The 19982-nt window shown below is 55.1% G+C and overlaps 1 protein-coding gene across 2 annotated transcripts in view; it reads left to right on the plus strand.

Annotated features, from left to right (window-relative positions):
* The first annotated feature begins 5736 nt into the window (after positions 1 to 5736).
* Positions 5737 to 19982, plus strand: part of ABCA3 (ATP binding cassette subfamily A member 3) — a 31751-nt gene continuing 17505 nt past the window's right edge. For both annotated transcript variants that reach the window (XM_030481416.1, XM_030481417.1), the window contains exons 1-9: positions 5737 to 5809; positions 10686 to 10787; positions 13758 to 14022; positions 14986 to 15113; positions 15202 to 15367; positions 16923 to 17182; positions 17886 to 18002; positions 18543 to 18663; positions 19231 to 19404. In XM_030481416.1, the coding sequence (XP_030337276.1) occupies positions 10734 to 10787; positions 13758 to 14022; positions 14986 to 15113; positions 15202 to 15367; positions 16923 to 17182; positions 17886 to 18002; positions 18543 to 18663; positions 19231 to 19404 (1285 nt within the window). In that variant the 5' untranslated portion in view covers positions 5737 to 5809; positions 10686 to 10733. The remainder of the gene's footprint in view (positions 5810 to 10685; positions 10788 to 13757; positions 14023 to 14985; positions 15114 to 15201; positions 15368 to 16922; positions 17183 to 17885; positions 18003 to 18542; positions 18664 to 19230; positions 19405 to 19982) is intronic.

Below are 19982 nucleotides of genomic sequence, written 5' to 3' on the forward strand. Positions count from 1 at the left end.
CCGGCACCGGACAGCGGCAGCGCCTGCGCCCGAGCGCGTCCGACGGGGCCGTCCGAGGGGATGGAGGGGCGGGCTGGGCCGGGGCAGAAGGAAGGAAGTGCAGCAGTGGAAGTTGGCAGCGGGGTCTCTTCAGGCAGGTGCTTCCTCCTGGGGTCCGGCAGATCGCTCGTTACTTCAGCACTACCAGCGAATAACAACCTAGGGAGCACCAAACTGGTTCTCACAACCTCATGGGTGCTGGTCAGTGGTGGAGGGCCAGGAGGAGTCGCTCCTGTGTTCGTTCAGCGTTCGTGTGTGTAAACCATCCCTTCTGTACGCGGTGCACCTATAAACCTTAAGTAGGTGCCAGTGTATTGCCATACAGCAAGTGTAGGTGGGGGTGAGACCTAGGTTTGCTTGGGGAAGGTTCCAGAGCCCCATGGTGAGGGGGCAGAAGGGCAGGTGAGATGCGCACAGTGGGGACTGTGGTTTTGTACAAGGGACAGGCCAAGGGGGAATGGCTTTAACCTGCCAGAGGGGAGATTGAGATGAGCTCTTAGGCAGAAGTTCTTCCCTGTGAGGGTGCTGAGGCCCTGGCACAGGTTGCTCAGAGAAGCTGTGGCTGCCCCATCCCTGGCAGTGTTCAAGGCCAGGTTGGACACAGGGGCTTGGAGCAGCCTGCTCTAGTGGAAGGTGTCCCTGCCTGTGGCAGGGGGTTGGAACTGGATGAGCTTTAAGGTCCCTTCCAACCCAAAACATTCCATGATTCTGTGATTCCATGTTCTAATGCCATTTTTTTTTCCATCTTTCAACATATTTGCCTGGTGCCAAAGCCAGGTTTAAGTTCCCAGTGTTTCCTAAAGTTCCAAAAATGAGCCTGGCGTTTGCCAGTTCCCTGTCGGAGTAGGGAAGTCAGGGACCAGCTTCATCCATTCTGTCCCAGCTTGTGCCAGCCCAGGCGCCACCAGCCGCAGCGGATCTCCAGCACACTTTCTGCTTCTGGTGGGGTTGCAAAACATGCTGCTGTTTAGTTTTGTAGTAAGCAAATTATGCTCAAAATGCATTTTCATCCGTGTGAAGGTGTTTGTAACTTGCAGGCGGGGAGGGGGTACATCCTGCTGTTTTCCTGGTTTGAAACAGCAAGTGCCAGTTTTTTAAGAATTTGGGGGTCATTCATTTGAATTTTACTGTTTTTCTGTGTTTTGCGTAGCTCGCTTTGCTGTTAAACCACCCTCCTGCAGGTTCCCCAGGGTACTGCATCAAGATCTCTGCTTGGAGCCGCACGTCCACACTGGCCACACGGAATCACCCCTGTGTGATTCCTGTTCTTTGCAAGTATCTTCCTCTGTATTTGATTTTCACTTCTTCCAACCACTTCTTTATTTTATATAGTTTCTGCTTGCCTGCAGAGGTTTTTCACCCCTGACTACACCCGTTTATGGCTCAGGGGATACCTCTTCTTCTGGATCTCTAATTGGGGGCTCCGGGTGCAGCCATTTGGGGTGGTTTTGCTGTGATGCTTTCCCTCTGCCCCAGCAGTGGTTTCGTGCTCTCACAGCCAAAGGGAGGAGATAGCACTTTGGGGGGATTGTCCCCGTCCTCTCTGGGTGGTTTACAGCAAGCCCTAATGCTCTCCTCTGTTCATCCTCTTTGTTCCTTGAACCACTCCTTGTGGACTCATGCAGATTCCTGATGCACATATCCCCTTTACTCACTCGAGCCGATGCCTTCCCTCACCCTGCTCACGCACCAGCTCTCCATCAGCTTCTTCTCGACTGTCATCCCAGGGCTGTCCCCATCTCCGCACCCTGGGGCTTCCCAATGCCGTATCTCAATCTAAAATAAGTTACTTTCCTCTCCCACAGCCATCACAGAGCATTTTTTCTTGTCCTGGCAGCCCACCTTTTTAATGTCCCTTTTTTCTGTTCTCCTTCCTTTAGTGAACGAACAGTTACGAATTTACCTCTGGATGATTCCCTGCCCCACTGCCCACTCATCTCACCCACTGTCCTCAATTTAAACCCCCTCCTATGATGGTTTTCATTTAAGAGCTCCCTTTTCCTTTTGCCAGGGCTCACCTTTTCTGGAGATACCCCAAAAGTATCTACCTCAAAAAAGTATCCCTCTACCCCAAAAGTTTCTCTAGTTCTTTTCTAAGCTGAAATCCAGCCTACATAGCCAGCAACCTGCCCACCCTCACTGAGCCAGCAGTGCTGCCTGCCCTGGATCCAGCTCCCTCTAATGCAGTGGCAGTGGTTTAGGTGAGCTTTTAACTCTCCCTTTGTCTGGGAAGAGGGAAATGTCTAAATTTTTAGGACAAGACCTGTCTCCTTGTGGACTTTGTGTGCTGAGGATGCTCCATGCTGCTCTGGCAGTGGGGAATGTGCTGGCAGCTGGCAATAGATCCCTATCTCCTCCCTTCAGGGATGTCCTTGGTGTCAGTTATGCCTCCCTTATCTCACTCCATGTTTCCCAGCTGCCAGCAGCAAAATTTATCGGATTTACATGCTGGCAGAGATCTATGAGCTTGACAGAGAGCCCAAAGCTGCCAGACTTTCAATATCGTAATGAAACGAGGCTCTTCCTTTGCATTTACACACCTCTTTGATCCTGAAGTGAAGTGATGCTGCTTACAGTGGTGCTACAGTCCCAGGAGAGGCCTTGGGAGCCTTTCACTTCCAAACTGCAGGTTCTATCTGTCCCTCTGCTGCTGCTGCTGGGATGGTCCCAGTGGCTGCCCTCTGCTAACAACCCCAGGGAGATGGGGGGGGCGATGACACCTGGTGTCAGGAAGGTGCTGGAGTACAGGCAGTGATCTTGGGGACACGCAAGCCACACGCAGGTCGCAGGAGTGGAGGTGGCAGGTTTGCCCTGCCAACACAGGCGTGATTCCTCCTTTCAGACCCTGATGAGAGAGTGACAGGAAATCTTGGACAGGGACAGCCCCAGAGACCCCCCCCTTGCTGCCTCATACCCTGTTGCCCTTTTCTGGCAGCATCCCCAGTGTCCCTGCTCCATCCTCCACCACGTCCCTTGCACAATCCCCATCCAAGTGCCAGCCAAGCCACCGCCACACCACTGCACCTCATTGCAACATCTCCCATCCTCTGTTCCCAGCCATGAGGAGCCTGTAAATACTTTCTTTGGCAAGACTTTTGTTGTGATCTAATAGCTGAGCTTCCTTTGGAGGCAGGCACAGAGAGGAACTGCGTGAGGCAACAGGGAAGGTCATGGGGAGAACTGAGGCGGCTGCAATTGGGGAGGATAAAACCCAGGTGTGAGCAGGGGTGTGTGGTTGGTGGCTCAGCCCGGGCTGAGGTGAGGCTCTGGTGTGTCACCGTGGGCACCACCTGTCCCAGATCTTCCCCAGGACCAGTCACCTGTGACTGTGTCACTGGCTGGAGGCATCATCCGAGACGGGGGCCCCATGATGAGTGCTGGGGCACAGACGCAGGGCGAGACCTTCATCACCTCGCGGCTGCAGCAGGATGCTGTGTGACATGGCGACAGGCAAAGGGGGAAAGGTGTTGCAGCCAGACAACACTTGGTGGGAAGGCACACGCCATCCCCACACCCCATTACTCACATTCCCAAGTGCACATGTGGCTCTTCTGAGCTGGGCTGGCTCCTTCCTCCCTCTGAGCCCTGTAATAAGCTCTGCTGGGTGCTGCTAAACAGATGAGTGTGAGCAGGACAGCTCTGCTGTGGGCTGGTGGCTGCTCCTTGTCCCTGGCAGATGGACTTCAGTGTTGAACGAGCCAGGGGACCACAGGAACATGGCTTCGGGCTGCAGCTCTGCAGATGGGCGCTGGGTCTGTGCATCTCCCAGGGCAGACTATGGGAGATAGGACCCACATACAGCCCAGCAAATGGAGACGTTTCTGCAGCCAAGACATCCAGCATAACTACAGCTCCCTCTGAGCAGAGCACAGCCAGTGGGGACAGACCCAGTGGGCAACTGTTACGGGACCCCGTAAATCACCCTGGGAAGCCAAACCTCAGCCTTTGCCAGTGACAGGACCACAGCCACCATGGTGGTGAGCAGGGTCTCCCCTTCCCTCTCTCCCACTGACAGCAGCCCTGAGGAGAAGGACTTGGGAGTGAGGAGAAGCTCCCCGTGAGCCATCAACATACACTTCAAGCCCAGAACCCCCCTGTGTGCTGGGCTGCATCCCCAGAGCATGAGCAGCAGGTCAAGGGAGGGGATTCTCCCCCTCTGCTGTGCTCTGGGGAGACCCCCCCTGCAGTCCTGATCCAGCTCTGGAGCAACAACACAAGGGACGTGGAGTGAGTCCAGAGGAGGCCACGGAGATGCTCTGCTCTGGAGCCAGGCTGAGAGAGCTGGGCTTGTTCAGCCTGGAGAAGAGAAGGCTCCTTAAGGGGAGACCTTAGAGCAGCTTCCAGTGCCTGAAGGGGCTACAAGAAAGCTGGGGAGGGGCTTTGGACAAGGGCCTGTAGGGACAGGCCAAGGGGAAATGGCTTTAATCTGCCAGAGGGGAGACTGAGATGAGCTCTTAGGCAGAAGCTCTTCCCTGTGAGGGTGCTGAGGTGCTGGCACAGGGTGCTCAGAGAAGCTGTGGCTGCCCCATCCCTGGCAGTGTTCAAGGCCAGGTTGGACATAGGGGCTTGGAGCAACCTGCTCTAGTGGAAGGTGTCCCTGCCCATGGCAGGGGGTCAGAACTGGATGAGCTCTAAGGTCCTTCCAACCCAAACCAGTCTTGGGTTTTGTGGTTCCAGCTGGATGGGTCCTGGCAGCACAGTCACAGGGTGTTACTCTGTACACGGCTGCTTTTAAAGCTGTTGCTCTTCCCTCTGTCCCTCCCTGAGACAGCTTCACCCCCACTCTGGTTCTGTTTCTCAGTTTATTTTCCCCTCTCCCAGAGGCCAGCCAGAGCATAGCAGATGACAACAAACCCCCATGATTAGAAGACCACAGAACACCTTCTCCAAGGCAGTCATGCTCAGAGCCATCACTACAGCATTCATCTAAATGGAGATGCCCCAAAGTAGCTTCTATTATTGTGTGGAGAAAGGCAGCAGCTTGAGGCTGCCCTGCTCCTCTGCCATGGCCTGGAGGGGTTGAGGTCACCCCGGCACCCCAAATACCACCTGGTGCTTCACCCCACGCCACTTGTTCCTATCTCCCCACCCTGCTCTTACTTCTCCCTCTCCCATAACCTGCCAAGGCAAACATTCCCCGCTTTGGTGTTCTGGCAGCTTTGCTCCTCCATCCCCTTCACTTGCCAAGTTAGCAGCAGGCACAGGCAGGGAGCAGGCAGGGTGCACACATGGGTGTGCAAAGCCCTGTGCACATGCATGCACCAGTGCACACACACACGTGTGCATACATGCAATGCCCGGGGGCAGGTGTACATGCAGAGCAAGACGCATGCACAGTAATGCACACAGTGATACACGCACACGTGTGCACACACGGAGAGGGTGACAGGCATGCACACAGGAACACACATATACCTGGTGACACACACACACGTGTGCACACATAGTGTGATACACAGGGTGACACCACACACACCAGAGCGTGATGCACAGGCACACACTGGGTGGTACGTGCAGACAGGCACAAAGGGACACACGCACACGGGGTGAAGCACACGTGCATACTCACTTTCACACTCACATTGACCCTCACGCTCACTGCCGCGCACACCCGGTGACCGCCTCCCCTCCCCTCCCCTCCCCTCCCCTCCCCTCCCCTCCCCTCCCCTCCCCTCCCCTCCCTTTCTGGCCCCGCCCCCTGTGCGGCGCGTGCGCGGGGCGGGCGGGGCCGCGGGACGGAGCCGCAGCCGGAGGCGCCGGGCCCGGTCCGGTGAGTGGCCGACAGACACAGACAGACCGACGGCGTGGGGGGGCGGCGTTGGGGGGGCCGGCCCGGCGGGGTGGGGCGCGGCGGCAGCGGCCGGTCGGCGGGAGCGGCCCCGCCCGGGGCTGCGGCAGCTCCGGGGCCCTTCGTCCGGCTCCGCCCGCTGCAGCGCTGGGGCAGCGCTTCCGCTCCGGCTTCGGCCCCGGCCCGAGGGGTGCCGCGGCCCCGGGAGTGCCCCGTGCGTGCGGCCGCGGCGTCCCGGGGCCAGGTCGCGTCCTCCGGGGGGGGCGGCAGGGCCCGGCGGGATGGAGGAGGAGCAGCAGGAAGCGACCGCCATGTGCCCTTTCCCTCGCTGGCAGCGCCGCGCCCGGCCGCGCTCCGCCGGAGATGCTTGCTCGCAGGGGCATCGCCCCGACATCGGGGCCCCACCGCTGCCGGGACATCGGCCTCGGGGGCTGCGGGGGCCGAGCAGGGCGACACGGCACAGCCAGCTCCTGACCGGGAGCGAGCCGGTGATCCCCGCCGGCACCGCCGCTTCCCGGCTGCTTCTGTGTCCGCTCTGAGCCGTTGCAAGCGCGACCCGAGCGCAGGGACCCCCGGGGACGGGAGGTCCCCTGGGTGCTGTGTGTCGGGGCTCGCAGCGTGCCCGGGTGCCTGTGCTGTTGCGGTGATGTGTGTGAGGGGTCATGAGACACCCCCATCGGGCTCCAGACCTTGTTCTTTTGACTATGGTTTGGGTTGGACGGAACCTTAAAGCTCATCCAGTTCCGACCCCCTGCCACGGGCAGGGACACCTTCCACTAGAGCAGGTTGCTCCAAGCCCCTGTGTCCAACCTGGCCTTGAACACTGCCAGGGATGGGGCAGCCACAGCTTCTCTGGGCAACCTGTGCCAGCACCTCAGCACCCTGACAGGGAAGAACTTCTGCCTAAGAGCTCATCTCAATCTCCCCTTTGGCAGGTTAAAGCAGTTTGTGAAGCAAAGGATACAACCAGCTCTGATGCAGCAGCTTTTTCCCTTCTCTCTCGCTGCTGCTCAAGCACAGGGACTTGTTATGGATGCTGTTTGGTCACCCCAGGACACCAGCCCCCTCCTTGCCCCACTCTGGGACAGTGACTGGGCACAAAACCACCCCCAGGTTCTGCAGACAGGAGCCAGCCCCAGTGGTGTTTGTGTTTACTTATGTATTCCAGGCCCTGAAGTTCCTGTCTGGGGAATCTCTGGGTCTGTGGGAGCCTCAGGGGAGCACTGCAAGGTCCTGTGGGGTCACAGCCCCTCGCACTCCACTGGACTGGCAGCTGTTACAAAGTTTACTGCTGTTTGCACAACCTCTCACACCGCGGTCGTTTATGGTCTGGTTGTGTCTGTGAACAGTGAGATGGGGGAAGCCCAGCAGTGAGCTGCAGGCTGCTGGGCATCCATGGCTGGTCTGGTGGCCACCAGCCCCTGTTACCATCTGCAGGACCTGGCTGTAGGAAATGGGGCTTTCTGGATGTGTGGGTGTCAGAAATCACTCATTCTTCCTGAAAACCAAAACAAAAGTCCTTCCCCTTCTCATGCTTTTAGTTCCCAGCACAGGCACTGTGAGAGCAGAGAGGTGTTTCCAGCTCCAGTGTACAAAGCACCCGGGAACCAGCAGTCCTCACTGTGTACAGGATGCCACCACCCTTGGTACCATGGGGTGTCCTCTGCCTGGCCATGGTGATGGAAGAGTCTGGCAGGGTCTGCAGCTCAGCTCCTGGGGATGGCACAGTGCCTCAGCAAGTTGGTGGGGAGAAATGCTGATTTTATATATAAAAAAAAAAAAGGAAAGGCAACGTCTGCCATTTCCAGGCCCCGTTTCTATGGGAACGGGACATCAGAAGAGCAGAAATGCTACGACGGCTCTAAAATAACCACCAGCTCCCGGGAGCGTGTGGCCTTTGCTTGTCCCACCTGGCCCTTTCTGCTGGGGCAGCGGCTGGGGACAACCGGCTCCTAGCAGCGTGGAAGTGGGTTGGGAGGTGGGTTGCTGTGGCTTTGATCCCTGCCATCCTCAGCCCATCCTCATCTAAATCCACTGGCAGGTCCAGGCTGTCCCCAGTGTTGTCCATCCCGGTGCCATGCTCGGCAGGGGCTGGTGGTGTTGGCGTGGCAGTGAGGACTTGTGTGGCTTCCACCCATCCTCGTTGCTGGCAGGGAGGAGGGTCTCCTTCCTTGCTTGCCTCCCTGGGGATGGCTGGAGTGAATCCAGTCCCATGTGTGTAGGAGACTCTTCCTCCTGCCACGGTTGGGAGGGGGGGTATTTCCAGTGAGGGGAAAGGAGCCAGGTTGTTCTTCCAGAAACTGGTGCCGGTTGTCTCTCCCTTCCCCCAGATCTTTGTCTGTGTCTCTTGCTGGGAAGTCAGTGTTATCTCACAGCATGTGGTGCTGAGGTCAGGCAGGAGAGTGTCTCGGAGGGGATAACCCAACCTGTGGAAATAGGCAAGTGCGTCGCAGGGTGTCCTCGTGCAAGGTACCTCTGAAGTTGCCTTGAATGGCTCTGCACAGTCCTTTGCTGCCAAAGATGGTCCTGGACACGGGCAAGGGGTGGATGGGGACCCTGCCTGGGCTGACCATGGTCACAGGCATGTTGCAGTTGATCCAGGCAGCACCTTCCAAAAATGGTTTTCCCTTTTGGGTTGAAAACCACAATCATTTGTGTCGATTCCCGGAGCCTGGAAAACTTTTTTGCTCTCACATCTAGTAAGAGTAGCCCTGTTGTAACTGAACTTCTTCCTTCTCTCACCCTCCAGCGAGTGAAAGGTCCAGGACGGGTTTTCTCGGAACACTTAAAAAACTTGGAAAAAACTCAAACTCTTGGCAGTAGTGAAGTTTTCCAACTTTGTGCAGTGTTTGTGCTGCCCAAGAGCTGCTTGACATTTTCTATCCCAGCCCCGGTGGCAGCTGTGAGACTCAGGGGGTGACAGCTTGTATGTGAGGGTGTGGCGGGGCTGGCGGCCAGGACAGACGTGGGAGCAGGAGCCAGGATCTCTGTGGGGCAGCAGCTCTGTCCCATCATCGAAAACGAGGGAAAAGTGTGATTCCCTTGATCTGCTCTGGATTCCCTTCAAGTGAGTGCGTGGGGAAGGTTTCTGCTCCAGGGGGGCTCCTTTGGAGGGATGTGGGATCCTGCCCTGTGTGGTGTGTGAGTATGTGGGACTGGGGGACCTGCCATGTGGCAGACCCGGTGCTGGAGACATGTCACGTTGTGCTGACCTTGAGAGTGTTGAAGGTGAAGTCCAGCACAGCTGCCCTCACGAAGTCCCCTTCACTGCTCCTTCCCCATTTGCTGACTGGGGTGTCTGATGGGCTTGTCTGGGCTGCAAGAGAGGATCTCTCGGGCTTTTCTTCTGCCCAGAGAAGGATTCTCAGGAACTGATGTCCCTTGCTGTGGGAGGAATATGACTTCTATGCATGGAGTGGCAAAAAGGTGGTTTTTTTTACCTCTGAGAATTCATCTGTGTTTTGGGTTGGGGATGGGAGGGTGTGTGCCAAGCCAGGAGAACACTCCTGGAGGGCTCAGGGAGCTGGTGGTGTGGGACAGGCTGGGTGGATGGATGCTTGTTGCTTTGTCTGCAGATCTTCGTGGATTTTAGCTTGCTCTGGCTACAGCTCAGTTGCTCCCAGCTGTCTACATGCTGCTTCTGATGTGTATTTACCAGTCACGGTCCAGGAGCAGAGGTCAGGCAGAACCTCCCCTCTCCTCTCACTGCGGCACCCTCAACTCCCTCCTGTGGTTGGTGGGTGCTGGCTGGATCCAAGGAGCTGATACCATCCAGACTGGGGCTGGAAAATGTGCTGTTGAGCATCTCCCATGGCGTAATCACAAACTGGTTTGTGTTGGAAGGGACCTTAAAGCTCACCCAGTTCCAACCCCCTGCCACAGGCAGGGACACCTTCCACTAGAGCAGGTTGCTCCAAGCCCCGTCCAGCCTGGCCTTGAATGTGTCTGTCCTTGTCTCTGCAGCAGCTTTCAGTGCTGCCAGGCTTTGGAGCACAGTCTCTCGGGGATGAACCCGCTGGTGGAGGGTGCAGTGGGGCTGATGATGCTGCTGTGACCCAGGCTGGCCCCGTCACTGTGGGAAGAGGGGGGCTTGCTGTACTCAGGAGCTGGGGGGCTGCTAAGTTGGGGCTGCCCCATGTCCTGCAGCATGGGCAGGGAGTTCTGCTCGTGCCAGGGCTGCCCCACTGCTGGGGAGCTCACTGTGAGTGGGAAATCACAGCCCACTCCTGGTGGGACAGCAGGAAACACCACTGCCATGGAGACAAGAACAGCTTGGAGGGGCAGCGGGTGCTTCCCAAGAGCAGGGGGAGGCAGGTGTACCGTCCTTGAGTGCTGACCTTCCCAAGTGCCTTGTGCTTCCCTGCCCCTTCTCATCCTTGCCTCTCCAAGGAGAGTTCTGGGAAAGCAGTGTTAACATTGCAAAACCAACCCTTCACGTTGCAGAACGAGGAGGCACAGCTTGAAATCTACACCCTCCCAAAATAATAGGCTGGAAGGGGTTGGCTGGCCTCTTCAGGCTGGTGTTTGTGGACCTGTAACCCTGTTCTCCCACTGCTTAAGGAAAGCTGTTCCCTGCCTGCTGCTGGCGAAGGACCCCGCTGGCTGCAGCTTGGGTTTCTGAGCTGTGGCCTCCCTCTCTTGCAGCTTGGGTCGTGTCAATGACCGGAAATGGGTTGCGCCAGTAAACCGCAAGCTGTGGCTCTTACGGGTCAGTAATGACCCTTAGAGAGGAGCACAACAGTTATTTCCCCCGTTTGGGATGGAGCCAGCTGTTGCAACATCAGGCTGGAAAAAGAGAGCTGCCTTCGGGTGGGATGCGGGACACTGCTCTGCTTCACAGATCTTTCCTCTCTTGTAGGGTCCTGCGGAGCGGCGGTGGCAGCAGTGGCCCCTGTCTGATGGGAGGATGGTTGTTCTCAGGCAGTTTGGGCTGCTGCTCTGGAAGAACTACATCCTGCAGGTAGGCTGGCGCCACACTCTCTGGCTGCCCTTGTCACCACAAAGCGTGGGTCCTGATTGTTCAGCAAACCTTCACCACGGGCCCAGGGCGTCTCTTGGGGGAAAACTGGTTTATTTGTGCATGTGTTGTGACAAAAACTGATTTATTTGTGCATGTGGTGTTTTCCTGCTTTTGTGCTGGGGTGTTATGGGCAGGGCTGTGTGCTCAGTTGTCCCTGGCCCGTCCTGCATTCCAGCCATGAGTTCACCTCCCCTTCTCATGGGACAGAATAACCCACACACCCTCCTATGTGACAGTGGGTTTCTCGAGCTATGTCATTACACATCCTCCATTGGAGCACAGCATGTCTAAACTGGGGCCCAGCTTTTTTCGCTTCCATTACTGTATACACCCTCAGTAGCAGCCCCTGGGGGTTTAAAAATATTAAACCACCATCATCCCAGGATCCGCTCACAGCCCAGCTCTCTGCGTGGCAGCTGGCTGATGATGAGGGATCTTGGGACCTCCTGTCTGGCAGCAACTCACTCGCTGCTGGACGAGGCCCCAGTGCCTTTAAGCATCGTGTGGATGCAGCTCCGCTGGGACCAGGGCTGGAGCGGCGGAAGAGGAGGGACAGAGCTGGCTGCAGCCTGGCTCCACGCTTTCAATTACCCTTTTTGCACATCAGCACGATGTTGCTTTAAAAATAAACAAAAGGAAGAGGGAAGGGCTGGCTGGGCTGCCTGCGACCAGGCTTCTGCAGGGCCAGAATGTGACCAAAGGCACCGGCAGCATGTCTGATCTGCAGCCAGCAGCGTGCTCTGGGGTGTGTGTGATGGCCAAGCCTGGAATCCCCCTTGTGCAGCCCAGGCACATTCAGGGGAACCCCCCATCCCTTCTGCTGGGGAATAGCATCATTTTCTGGGTGTGCTCTGGGTGGGGGCACTTCTCCTTGTGTTTTCCAAGGCCACAAGCTGACTCAGATCTACTGTGCTGGGATACAACCTGGAGCATTGCTCCCTCCTCTAAGACTCCACCAAAAATCGTTCTCCTGATGAATCCAGGGAGCTCCCAAGCCGTCATCACCCTGGTGTGAAGATGGATTCTAGGACACGTGACTTGATCAAAGCTGGGGCAGCCTCGGGCAAGTGGAGGTGGTGATTATTGATGAGTGTTCCTGTCACCTCTGGAATACAGTGGCTTGAATGACTTCAGCCTGCGCCGGTGCATGTGTATTAGCCTGGAAGTTCAGGGAGCCAGGCAACTGTTCTGGAGACAGCCCAGGAGACTGAGAGAGGTTTAATACGACAGTAGATCAGCAGGAGGCAGCTGGTCTGCCAGACCTGCATTATAAAACCATCAGACATCTGCAAGGTTCGCTTTTATGAGTGTGGCCTTTGGGAAGGCTCCTGCTCAGAGCCACTGCCTCCTGGCCATGCTGCCAGGGCTGCCTGCAGCACTGGATCGTCCTTGGCTGTGTCCAGAGTGGGCAGGTCCTCCCAGGGGAAGCCCAAAGAGGGGTTTTTGGCTTTGGCAATGGGTACTGAGAGCCAGGGCATTGGAGGAGTGGCTGCGTGGCTGTACATCCATGTGCCCCCTCTAACCATTCACCCCACTGCTGCAGGGCGACTGCCCTGGGGGTCCTGGGCTGGTCTGTGCTCGGGGCTCCCTTCCTGCCCACTGCAGATGATGCCCACCTCAGCGTGCCCACTTGCTGCTCTTTGGTTTAGAATCATAGAATCCCAGACTGGTTTGGGTTGGAAGGGACCTTAAAGCTCATCCAGTTCCAACCCCCTGCCACAGGCAGGGACACCTTCCACTAGAGCAGGTTGCTCCAAGCCCCATCCAACCTGGCCTTGAGCACTGCCAGGGATGGGGCAGCCACAGCTCCTCTGGGCAACCTGTGCCAGCGCCTCACCACCCTCACAGGGAAGAACTTCTTCCTTATAATGTCTTGTAAAGCCTGTCTTAGCTGGAGTCTTCTGGAGAGGTGAATGCTGCTGCTTCTGCTCTGGGTACGTGAGGAACTGTGAACCCCTGTGTCCTGCTGCGGGGGCATCTCCTGAGCTGTCACTGCCTCTCTGGTCAGAGATGACCCCAGCTCCTTAGGGACCAGCAGAGTTTTCAGTGCTGATTAACCTGGGTTGGTGGTGGGTGTTGGTAGCTAGATGGGAAGTTTGCAGGAGAAGGAGTCCTGGGGGGACATGCTCCTGCCTGGCTGCTCAACTGCGTTCACCAGACTCGAGTTCGTTGTCCAGTTGCTTGAACCTCAATTAAAATACATAAATGAGGCACCGTGTTTCATACAGGCAGGCCTTGGGGTGGAGGCTGAACCGTGGGGATGTGCTCCGTGCTGCACAAGCGCAGCGATGCCTGTACATAGAGGCTCTGCCAGCTCCCATCCTGTGCTGGCACCCAGAACCCATGTCCTGCTGCCTGCAGCCACCAAGCTCCAGCAGAAACAACTTCACTGCCTGCAGCAGCTTTGCTGCACTCTGCTTTACCTCTTCCTGCTTGCTTATCTCAGCCTTTCATTTACTTACAGTGTTTTTAGCTCTCAGCCCTGTAAGCGTTGGGCAAGGTTGCTCTGATTTGGTGAAAGCTGTTCTCTTTGTTTCCCAGCGGTGGCTGGTCCCTCTTCTCAGGAGGTGCATCGCTGCGGTTGCCTGCAGGAGAGGTTTAGGCAAGAACTGAACACGGGGCACAGTGGGGAAAGGGCAAACCACCAGCTCAGCTTATTCAAACCCAGCAGCATGTCGGGGAAAGCTCTAAAGGAGGATGGTTTGGGATGGAGCAGTGCTTAAGGTAGGGGACACCTTGGCTGGAAAGTCCAGAAGGAATCAGGAACTAGCGCAGTGTCATTCCTGAGATCCGGAAAAACCCAGGTTGTGAAATGCTAGGATGCTTCTGCTGTGTGGCATTTGCAGGCCCTGACCCTCATTACCTTCAGTGGTTACATCCCATTATTTTCTCTCTTTTTCTTCCCTGCAGAAGCGGCAGATCTTGGTGACACTCATTGAAATCTGCCTGCCGCTGCTCTTCGCTGCCATCCTGATAGCGCTGCGGCACCGGGTGCACTCCATCAGCCACCCTAACGCCACCATCTACCCCCCCGAGTCTGTGGATGACCTGCCTAGCTTCTTCTACTCCCGGCACCCCAGCAACCCCTGGGAGCTGGCCTATGTCCCCTCCAACAGCAGTGCTGTCAGGAGCATTGCCGAGGTGGTGGAGAGAGCTCTGCCCATCAGCATCAGAGGTGAGCAGGGTTGGGGCTGCGGCATCCACCCCAGAAACTGCTGTGAAGTTTTATTCTGATCAGACCTGATCCTCTGTTCTTGAGATGCAGAGTTATTTCAGAACTTTAAGAAAATGGCTTTGTTTTTCTTTCATAGACTCATAGGATGGTTTGGGTTGGAAGGCACCTTAAACTCATTCAGTTCCAACCCCCTGCCATGGACAGAGGCACCTTCCACTAGAGCAGGTTGCTCCAAACCCCGTCCAACCTGGCCTTCAGCACTAAAACTACAGGATTTTGGTTTGATTTTTGGTCACATTTTGTTGCAGTTCCCATCTAGAAAAATATCACCCTAAAATAGTTCCAGAAAGTGACTGTCACTTCTTTGAGAAAAAGTATTTTGGGAATCTTGTTGCACAGAAAATTTTATCTCTTCATGTTCCAAACTGAAGATAATGTTGAGATTTTCTCTGAAAGAAGAGCTGACTCTTGCTCTTGTGGAAGAGGAATCATGTGCACGCCCCGTGATTCATACAGCAGCATCTTATATAGATCTGTGTCTGACAGCTGTGGTGTTTCCCAGCTCTGGCTGGAGCACATCCCTCATGTCCTGGACCGCAGTGATGGTTTTGGTGATGGTTGCATGGGCATCAGCCTGTGTTGAGTTGCCATGTTCAATGCCTGCACTAAATGCCCGCGCTTAATGACTTTAAACTGACAGAGAGGAGATTGAGATGAGATCTTAGGCAGAAGTTCTTCCCTGTGAGGGTGGTGAGGCGCTGGCACAGGTTGCCCAGAGAAGCTGTGGCTGCCCCATCCCTGGCAGTGTTCAAGGCCAGGTTGGACACAGGGACTTGGAGCAACCTGGTCTAGTCGAAAGTGTCCCTGCCCATGGCAGGGGGTTAGAAGTACATGAACTTTAAGGTCCATTCCAACCCAAATCATTCCATGATTCTGTGATCTCTCTCTTTTCCCACTCTGCAGCTCAGGGCTTTGCCTCGGAGAGGGACTTTGAGGAGTACGTCAAGTTGGACAACCGTTCGGGCAGCGTGTTGGCTGCCGTTGTGTTCAAGCACCACTTCCAACAGAGCACATCCCCACTGCCCCTCCAGGTGAGTGGAGCCCAGAGTGGAAGAGGACCTGACCAGGGGACACAGCATCCTCCTGCCACCTGCGACACCCCTTGTGTGCTCCTTCCAGGTCGACTATGAGCTACGCTTCAAGTACAGCCCGAGGAATGCACCACGGAGTGAGCAGACGGGTCTGAACCCCAACCTGGACCGGGACTGGCACACCAGCTACCTCTTCCCACTCTTCCAGCTGCCTGGACCCCGGGAGGCCAAGTTTGCTGATGGCGGGACACCGGGTGAGGGCCACATCTCCTCTGCTGGGGGCTACCGCATGGCCAAAGGGATGGGTATGATTTTTGTGCAGTGACTTGGCTCGTTTCAGAGATTCACTGAGGCGCTGAGCTTTTAAATATATAGTTTCATGTAAAAAAATCAATTTAATTAAGTTAATTTAAAAAATCAATTTTATTTACATATTTTAAATATTTATTTACTATATTCATTCTTTATAGTATGTATTTAAATTTTATCCTATGACTTCTGTGGCACTCTGTGTACTTCTGCTGAGCAGGATTGGATAAGAATAATTTTTACTTTGATTTACAAAATACAAAATTTACATGAATTTTGTTAAATTTACGTGGTTTGAGGTTTTTTTCCTTTTATATTTTTAATGGAAAACTTCTTTCAGGGTCGAAACTGCTCAGTGTTTGTCATGCTCTTTAAATCCTTTAAAAGTAAATAGAGCAATTCTGTGGTTTGAGCATAGGTTTTTCAGGAAGCCAAACCACTGACCAAGCAGGAGGCAGCAGGACATTAGCGCTGGCTCAGGACTTGGTTCTTTAGGAGCTTCCTCTCAGCTGCAGAGGGGAGATTTCCCTCCGTTGGGTTTCTCCTTCCATCGTTCGATAGCGATGTCAAGAAGATTGAGAGGCTGAGAAAGCAGGAGAACGGGTTTTGCTCTCACAGTGTAAATAAACCTGAGCCTCAGAGGTTGTTGGTTCTTCTGGTTCCAGTGTTCTGCAGGACGCAGTGACCAGGAGCTCAGATCAGGTCCCTCCCTGCAGTGTTTGCTTAGTAAATTAGTTAATATAAACCAGCCTTCATGATCTCAGGTTCTTACTTTTTCATTCTCTGTCTTGATCATTTGAAGCAATTAACTTTCAAAATGCTCCTTTGGGGCTTTGTGAGCAGAATTTGTGTTTCCTTGTGGCAGAAATCCCACATAAAAATAAACCAGTCGAAAATTAAATATCACAGAATCCCAGACTGGTTTGGCTTGGAAGGGACCTTAAAGCTCATCCAGTTCCAACCCCCTGCCACAGGCAGGGACACCTTCCACTAGAGCAGGTTGCTCCAAGCCCCTGTGTCCAACCTGGCCTCTTTTTATGCACAAAACTTTAAGGCAAATGTGTGAGTAACAGGATATATTCTTCCTCACCAAAACCTCCGTAGTATCCTGTATTCTCTTGGATTACAAAAAAAAAAGGGACCAACCACAAGCTCAGTGACACTGGTGGTGGTAAATGATGGAGAGTCTTCCCCCTTCCAAAGGTATAGCCATGTCTGCAGAAAGGCCACTGCAGTTTGAATTGAGTTTTCCAGCCAGCTGCTTTGAAATTATGATTATAGGAGATCTAAATGGCTGATGTAGATCCTTCCCGAGTCCTTCTGTGTCCTCAGGAGGGTGTTGATAGTCACGTTTATTTTGCTTTTCCTTCAAGCTCCTTTTTTGTTCCCTCCTCTTCTTCCCAAGCAATCCCTCCACAACGGCTGTTTCTCTCCTTCTACCAACACCTCCCTCCAAACCCTGGACCTGTCTCTATTCCCCTGTGTCGTTTCTCCATGCAGGTTACATCCGGGAAGGTTTCCTGGCGGTGCAGCACGCTGTGGACAGAGCCATCATGCAGCACCACGCCAATGCCAGCTCCACCAGCCTGCTGGAGAACATCACGGTGGTGGTGCAGCGCTTCCCCTACCCGGCGTATGTCAACGACCTTTTCCTCCTGGCCATCCAGAACCAGCTGCCTCTCCTGCTCATGCTCAGCTTCACCTACACCTCGCTCAACATCGTCCGTGCCGTCGTCCATGAGAAGGAGAAGAAGCTGAAGGTAACGTGAGTGGTGAGACACATGGGTGCTCCCCTGCCTCTGTGGTGTTTTCCAATGGATGCTGCCTTTAAGTGAGGAACAAAATCCCTGTGGGGTGTGGAGCCAGCGAGCAGGGGGTGGGGATGGCAGCAGATTAGCAACTCCCAAGGAGGAATGTCGCTAATCCTGCTGTCAGGACATGGCTCAGCTCTCCTTGCTGCGCGGCCAAGGCTGATTGGTGTTTCTCTTGGGATGGAAGGTGGCTTGGAGACAGGGAACACTTGTGGATTCAGAGTTCAGTCTGTGGGAAGCAAGTTCTTTGTGTCTTGAATGTAGAAACCTGTGTGTCTGAGCTGTGTTGAGAGGGTGGCTGGAGCTCGGCTGATGGTGGTTGTGGCAGAAGGGCTGAGTGTGCAGGGCTTGGCTTGCTCTGGGTGTTAGGTTGTCCTGTCCTCTGCCCTGCTGGCACTGGCTGCTGTGGGTTTGGGTTCAGCTCAGCTCTTTGGGGAGATGTTCTCCTGCACTTCCACGGTCTAGGGAGGTGGGGGACACCATGTGATGCTAAGGCTGGACAGGACCACTTTGGTGGCACCTGGGGTTGCCACCTTCTCCACTAGTGCTGCAGGGCAAAGCCACCACCACTGTGACCAAGGTCTCCACCTCACTCTGACCATGCCCGGGAAATGTGGGTGCAGCCCTGGGTGACAGTGTGACCTCCCTACAGGAGTACATGCACATGATGGGCCTCAGCAACTGGTTGCACTGGAGCGCCTGGTTCCTCATGTTCTTCCTCTTCCTCCTGGTGTCCGTGTTTTTTGTCACTGTCCTCTTCTGTGTCAAGGTGAGTGTCCTTTCCCAGGCCAGAAGCTCTGTGCTGGCACGGCACAGGGATGACAAGGTTCCTCTCCCATGGGCTGGACTGGTCTGGTGCCTCAGGACACCTCCATGTGTAGTGGAGGCTGGAGTTGGCCTTTTCCAGAGCTGGGTGGACAGCGCTGACCCCGCAGCTCCCTTTCACAGCAAAGGGAAGATCCCCTGGAGGGAGCTGGGGGGTGGGAGCCCCAGGCATTCCATGCACAACCAACCATTCTGCTCCCACCCTGCATGCCCTTGGAGGGTCTCGAGCTCTCCTCTTTCCTGCCCACACCATGAGAGGCAGGAGGTGGCTGCCTGGATGCTGAGCAAGGTGTCCCCTGCGTCTCAGACCCCATGTCACACAGGCGCAACTTGTATTTCCTCCCTCCAAAGTGCTCTAGGAGGGCCTGGGCATTCTCAGCCTTCTCTGTTTGTCTTAAACTCATGGGGGACATCAGGTCCCAGGTGCCCACATGTGTAGCCATGGGCAGCTTCAGACTGGGGTGTAACCAGGTTTTCTTGGTAGGTGAGTGAGCAGGGAGCAGTGCTCTCCAACAGTGACCCCACGCTGGTGTTCACCTTCCTCGCCATCTTCTCCGTCTCCTCTATCTCCTTCAACTTCATGGTGAGCACCTTCTTCTCAAGAGGTGAGTCCCTCCCTGACCGCCTCCTGTGTTGCTGACCTATGAGGCTGGGGGAACATTATGGGCCTCAGGGTGTAAAATCTTTGGTTAATTTTGGTTGGGAGGCAGCTCTGGAGGTCATTGGTCCATCCTGGGACCACTGGGCTGGCTTCAGAGTTTTATGAGGTTGCACAAGGCTCTGTGTTGGAGAACTTGCTGTGACATGTGGAGGGGGGGACCTTTCTTCCTTTTTTCAGATGCATTTTCCCCACAGTGCATGGGAAGGGATGTGTGTCCTGTTGCTTCCCAATCCGGACAGGCTCATGCATTAGGGCCTCATCTGTCTGTCTTGGTCCCAGGACACTCTGGTCTGGGGAGGACAGGGTGCTTCTGCAGTGGCCCACCATGGGGTTGGGTTCTTATGCTGCTCCTGCCTTGACATGGGACATGGGCACGTCCTCGTCCTGCCCCCATGTAACCACGTTTCATGCAAAAGGCTTGAATCTCCCTGGAGGGAAGGCTGGTGAGAAGTATTCGGTGGCATCATCACGTTACTGATGTTTTCCTTCCCGCTTTTCCCTGTGCTGGCAGCAAATGTTGCGGCTGCCGCTGGCGGCTTCCTCTACTTCTTCTCCTACATCCCTTACTTCTTCATCTCGCCCCGCTACGACCTGATGTCCCACAGCCAGAAGATGGCATCCTGCCTCATCTCCAATGTGGCCATGGCCATGGGGGCACAGCTTATAGGCATGTTTGAAGGAAAAGGTGAGCAAGGGCTTCTTCTCCCTTTGAGAGAGGAGCCAGCTTTTTGGGTTGGGTTGGATTGGCTTGCATGTGGTGTGAAAGGTGGAAAGAAGTCATCACAGAATCCCAGACCGGTTTGGGTTGGAAGGGACCTTAAAGCTCATCCAGTTCCAACCCCCGCCATGGGCAGGGACACCTTCCATGAGAGCAGGTTGCTCCAAGCCCCTGTGTCCAACCTGGCCTTGAACACTGCCAGGGATGGGGCAGCCACAGCTTCTCTGGGCACCCTGTGCCAGCACCTCAGCACCCTCACAGGGAAGAACTTCTGCCTAAGAGCTCATCTCAGACTCCCCTCTGGCAGGTTAAAGCCATTCCCCCTTGGCCTGTCACTAGTCAGGGTCACAAAGTTAGGGAGAAGCATTTTCCTGCTCCTAACAAGAGCCTTGTCCCTCCAGACCCATGCTCCTGGTAGTCTGGGCTGTGCAAAACACCATAATCTCTTTAATTACCAAATAAATTCTATTCTGGTCTAAGGGAGGGGGATCCATTGCATTTCCTCCTTCCCAATATATATCCTTAATTTCTGTGTTAATAGAATT

The sequence above is a fragment of the Strigops habroptila genome, chromosome 4 (genome assembly GCF_004027225.2).
Source record: "Strigops habroptila isolate Jane chromosome 4, bStrHab1.2.pri, whole genome shotgun sequence".
NCBI classification, from domain to species: domain Eukaryota; kingdom Metazoa; phylum Chordata; class Aves; order Psittaciformes; family Psittacidae; genus Strigops; species Strigops habroptila.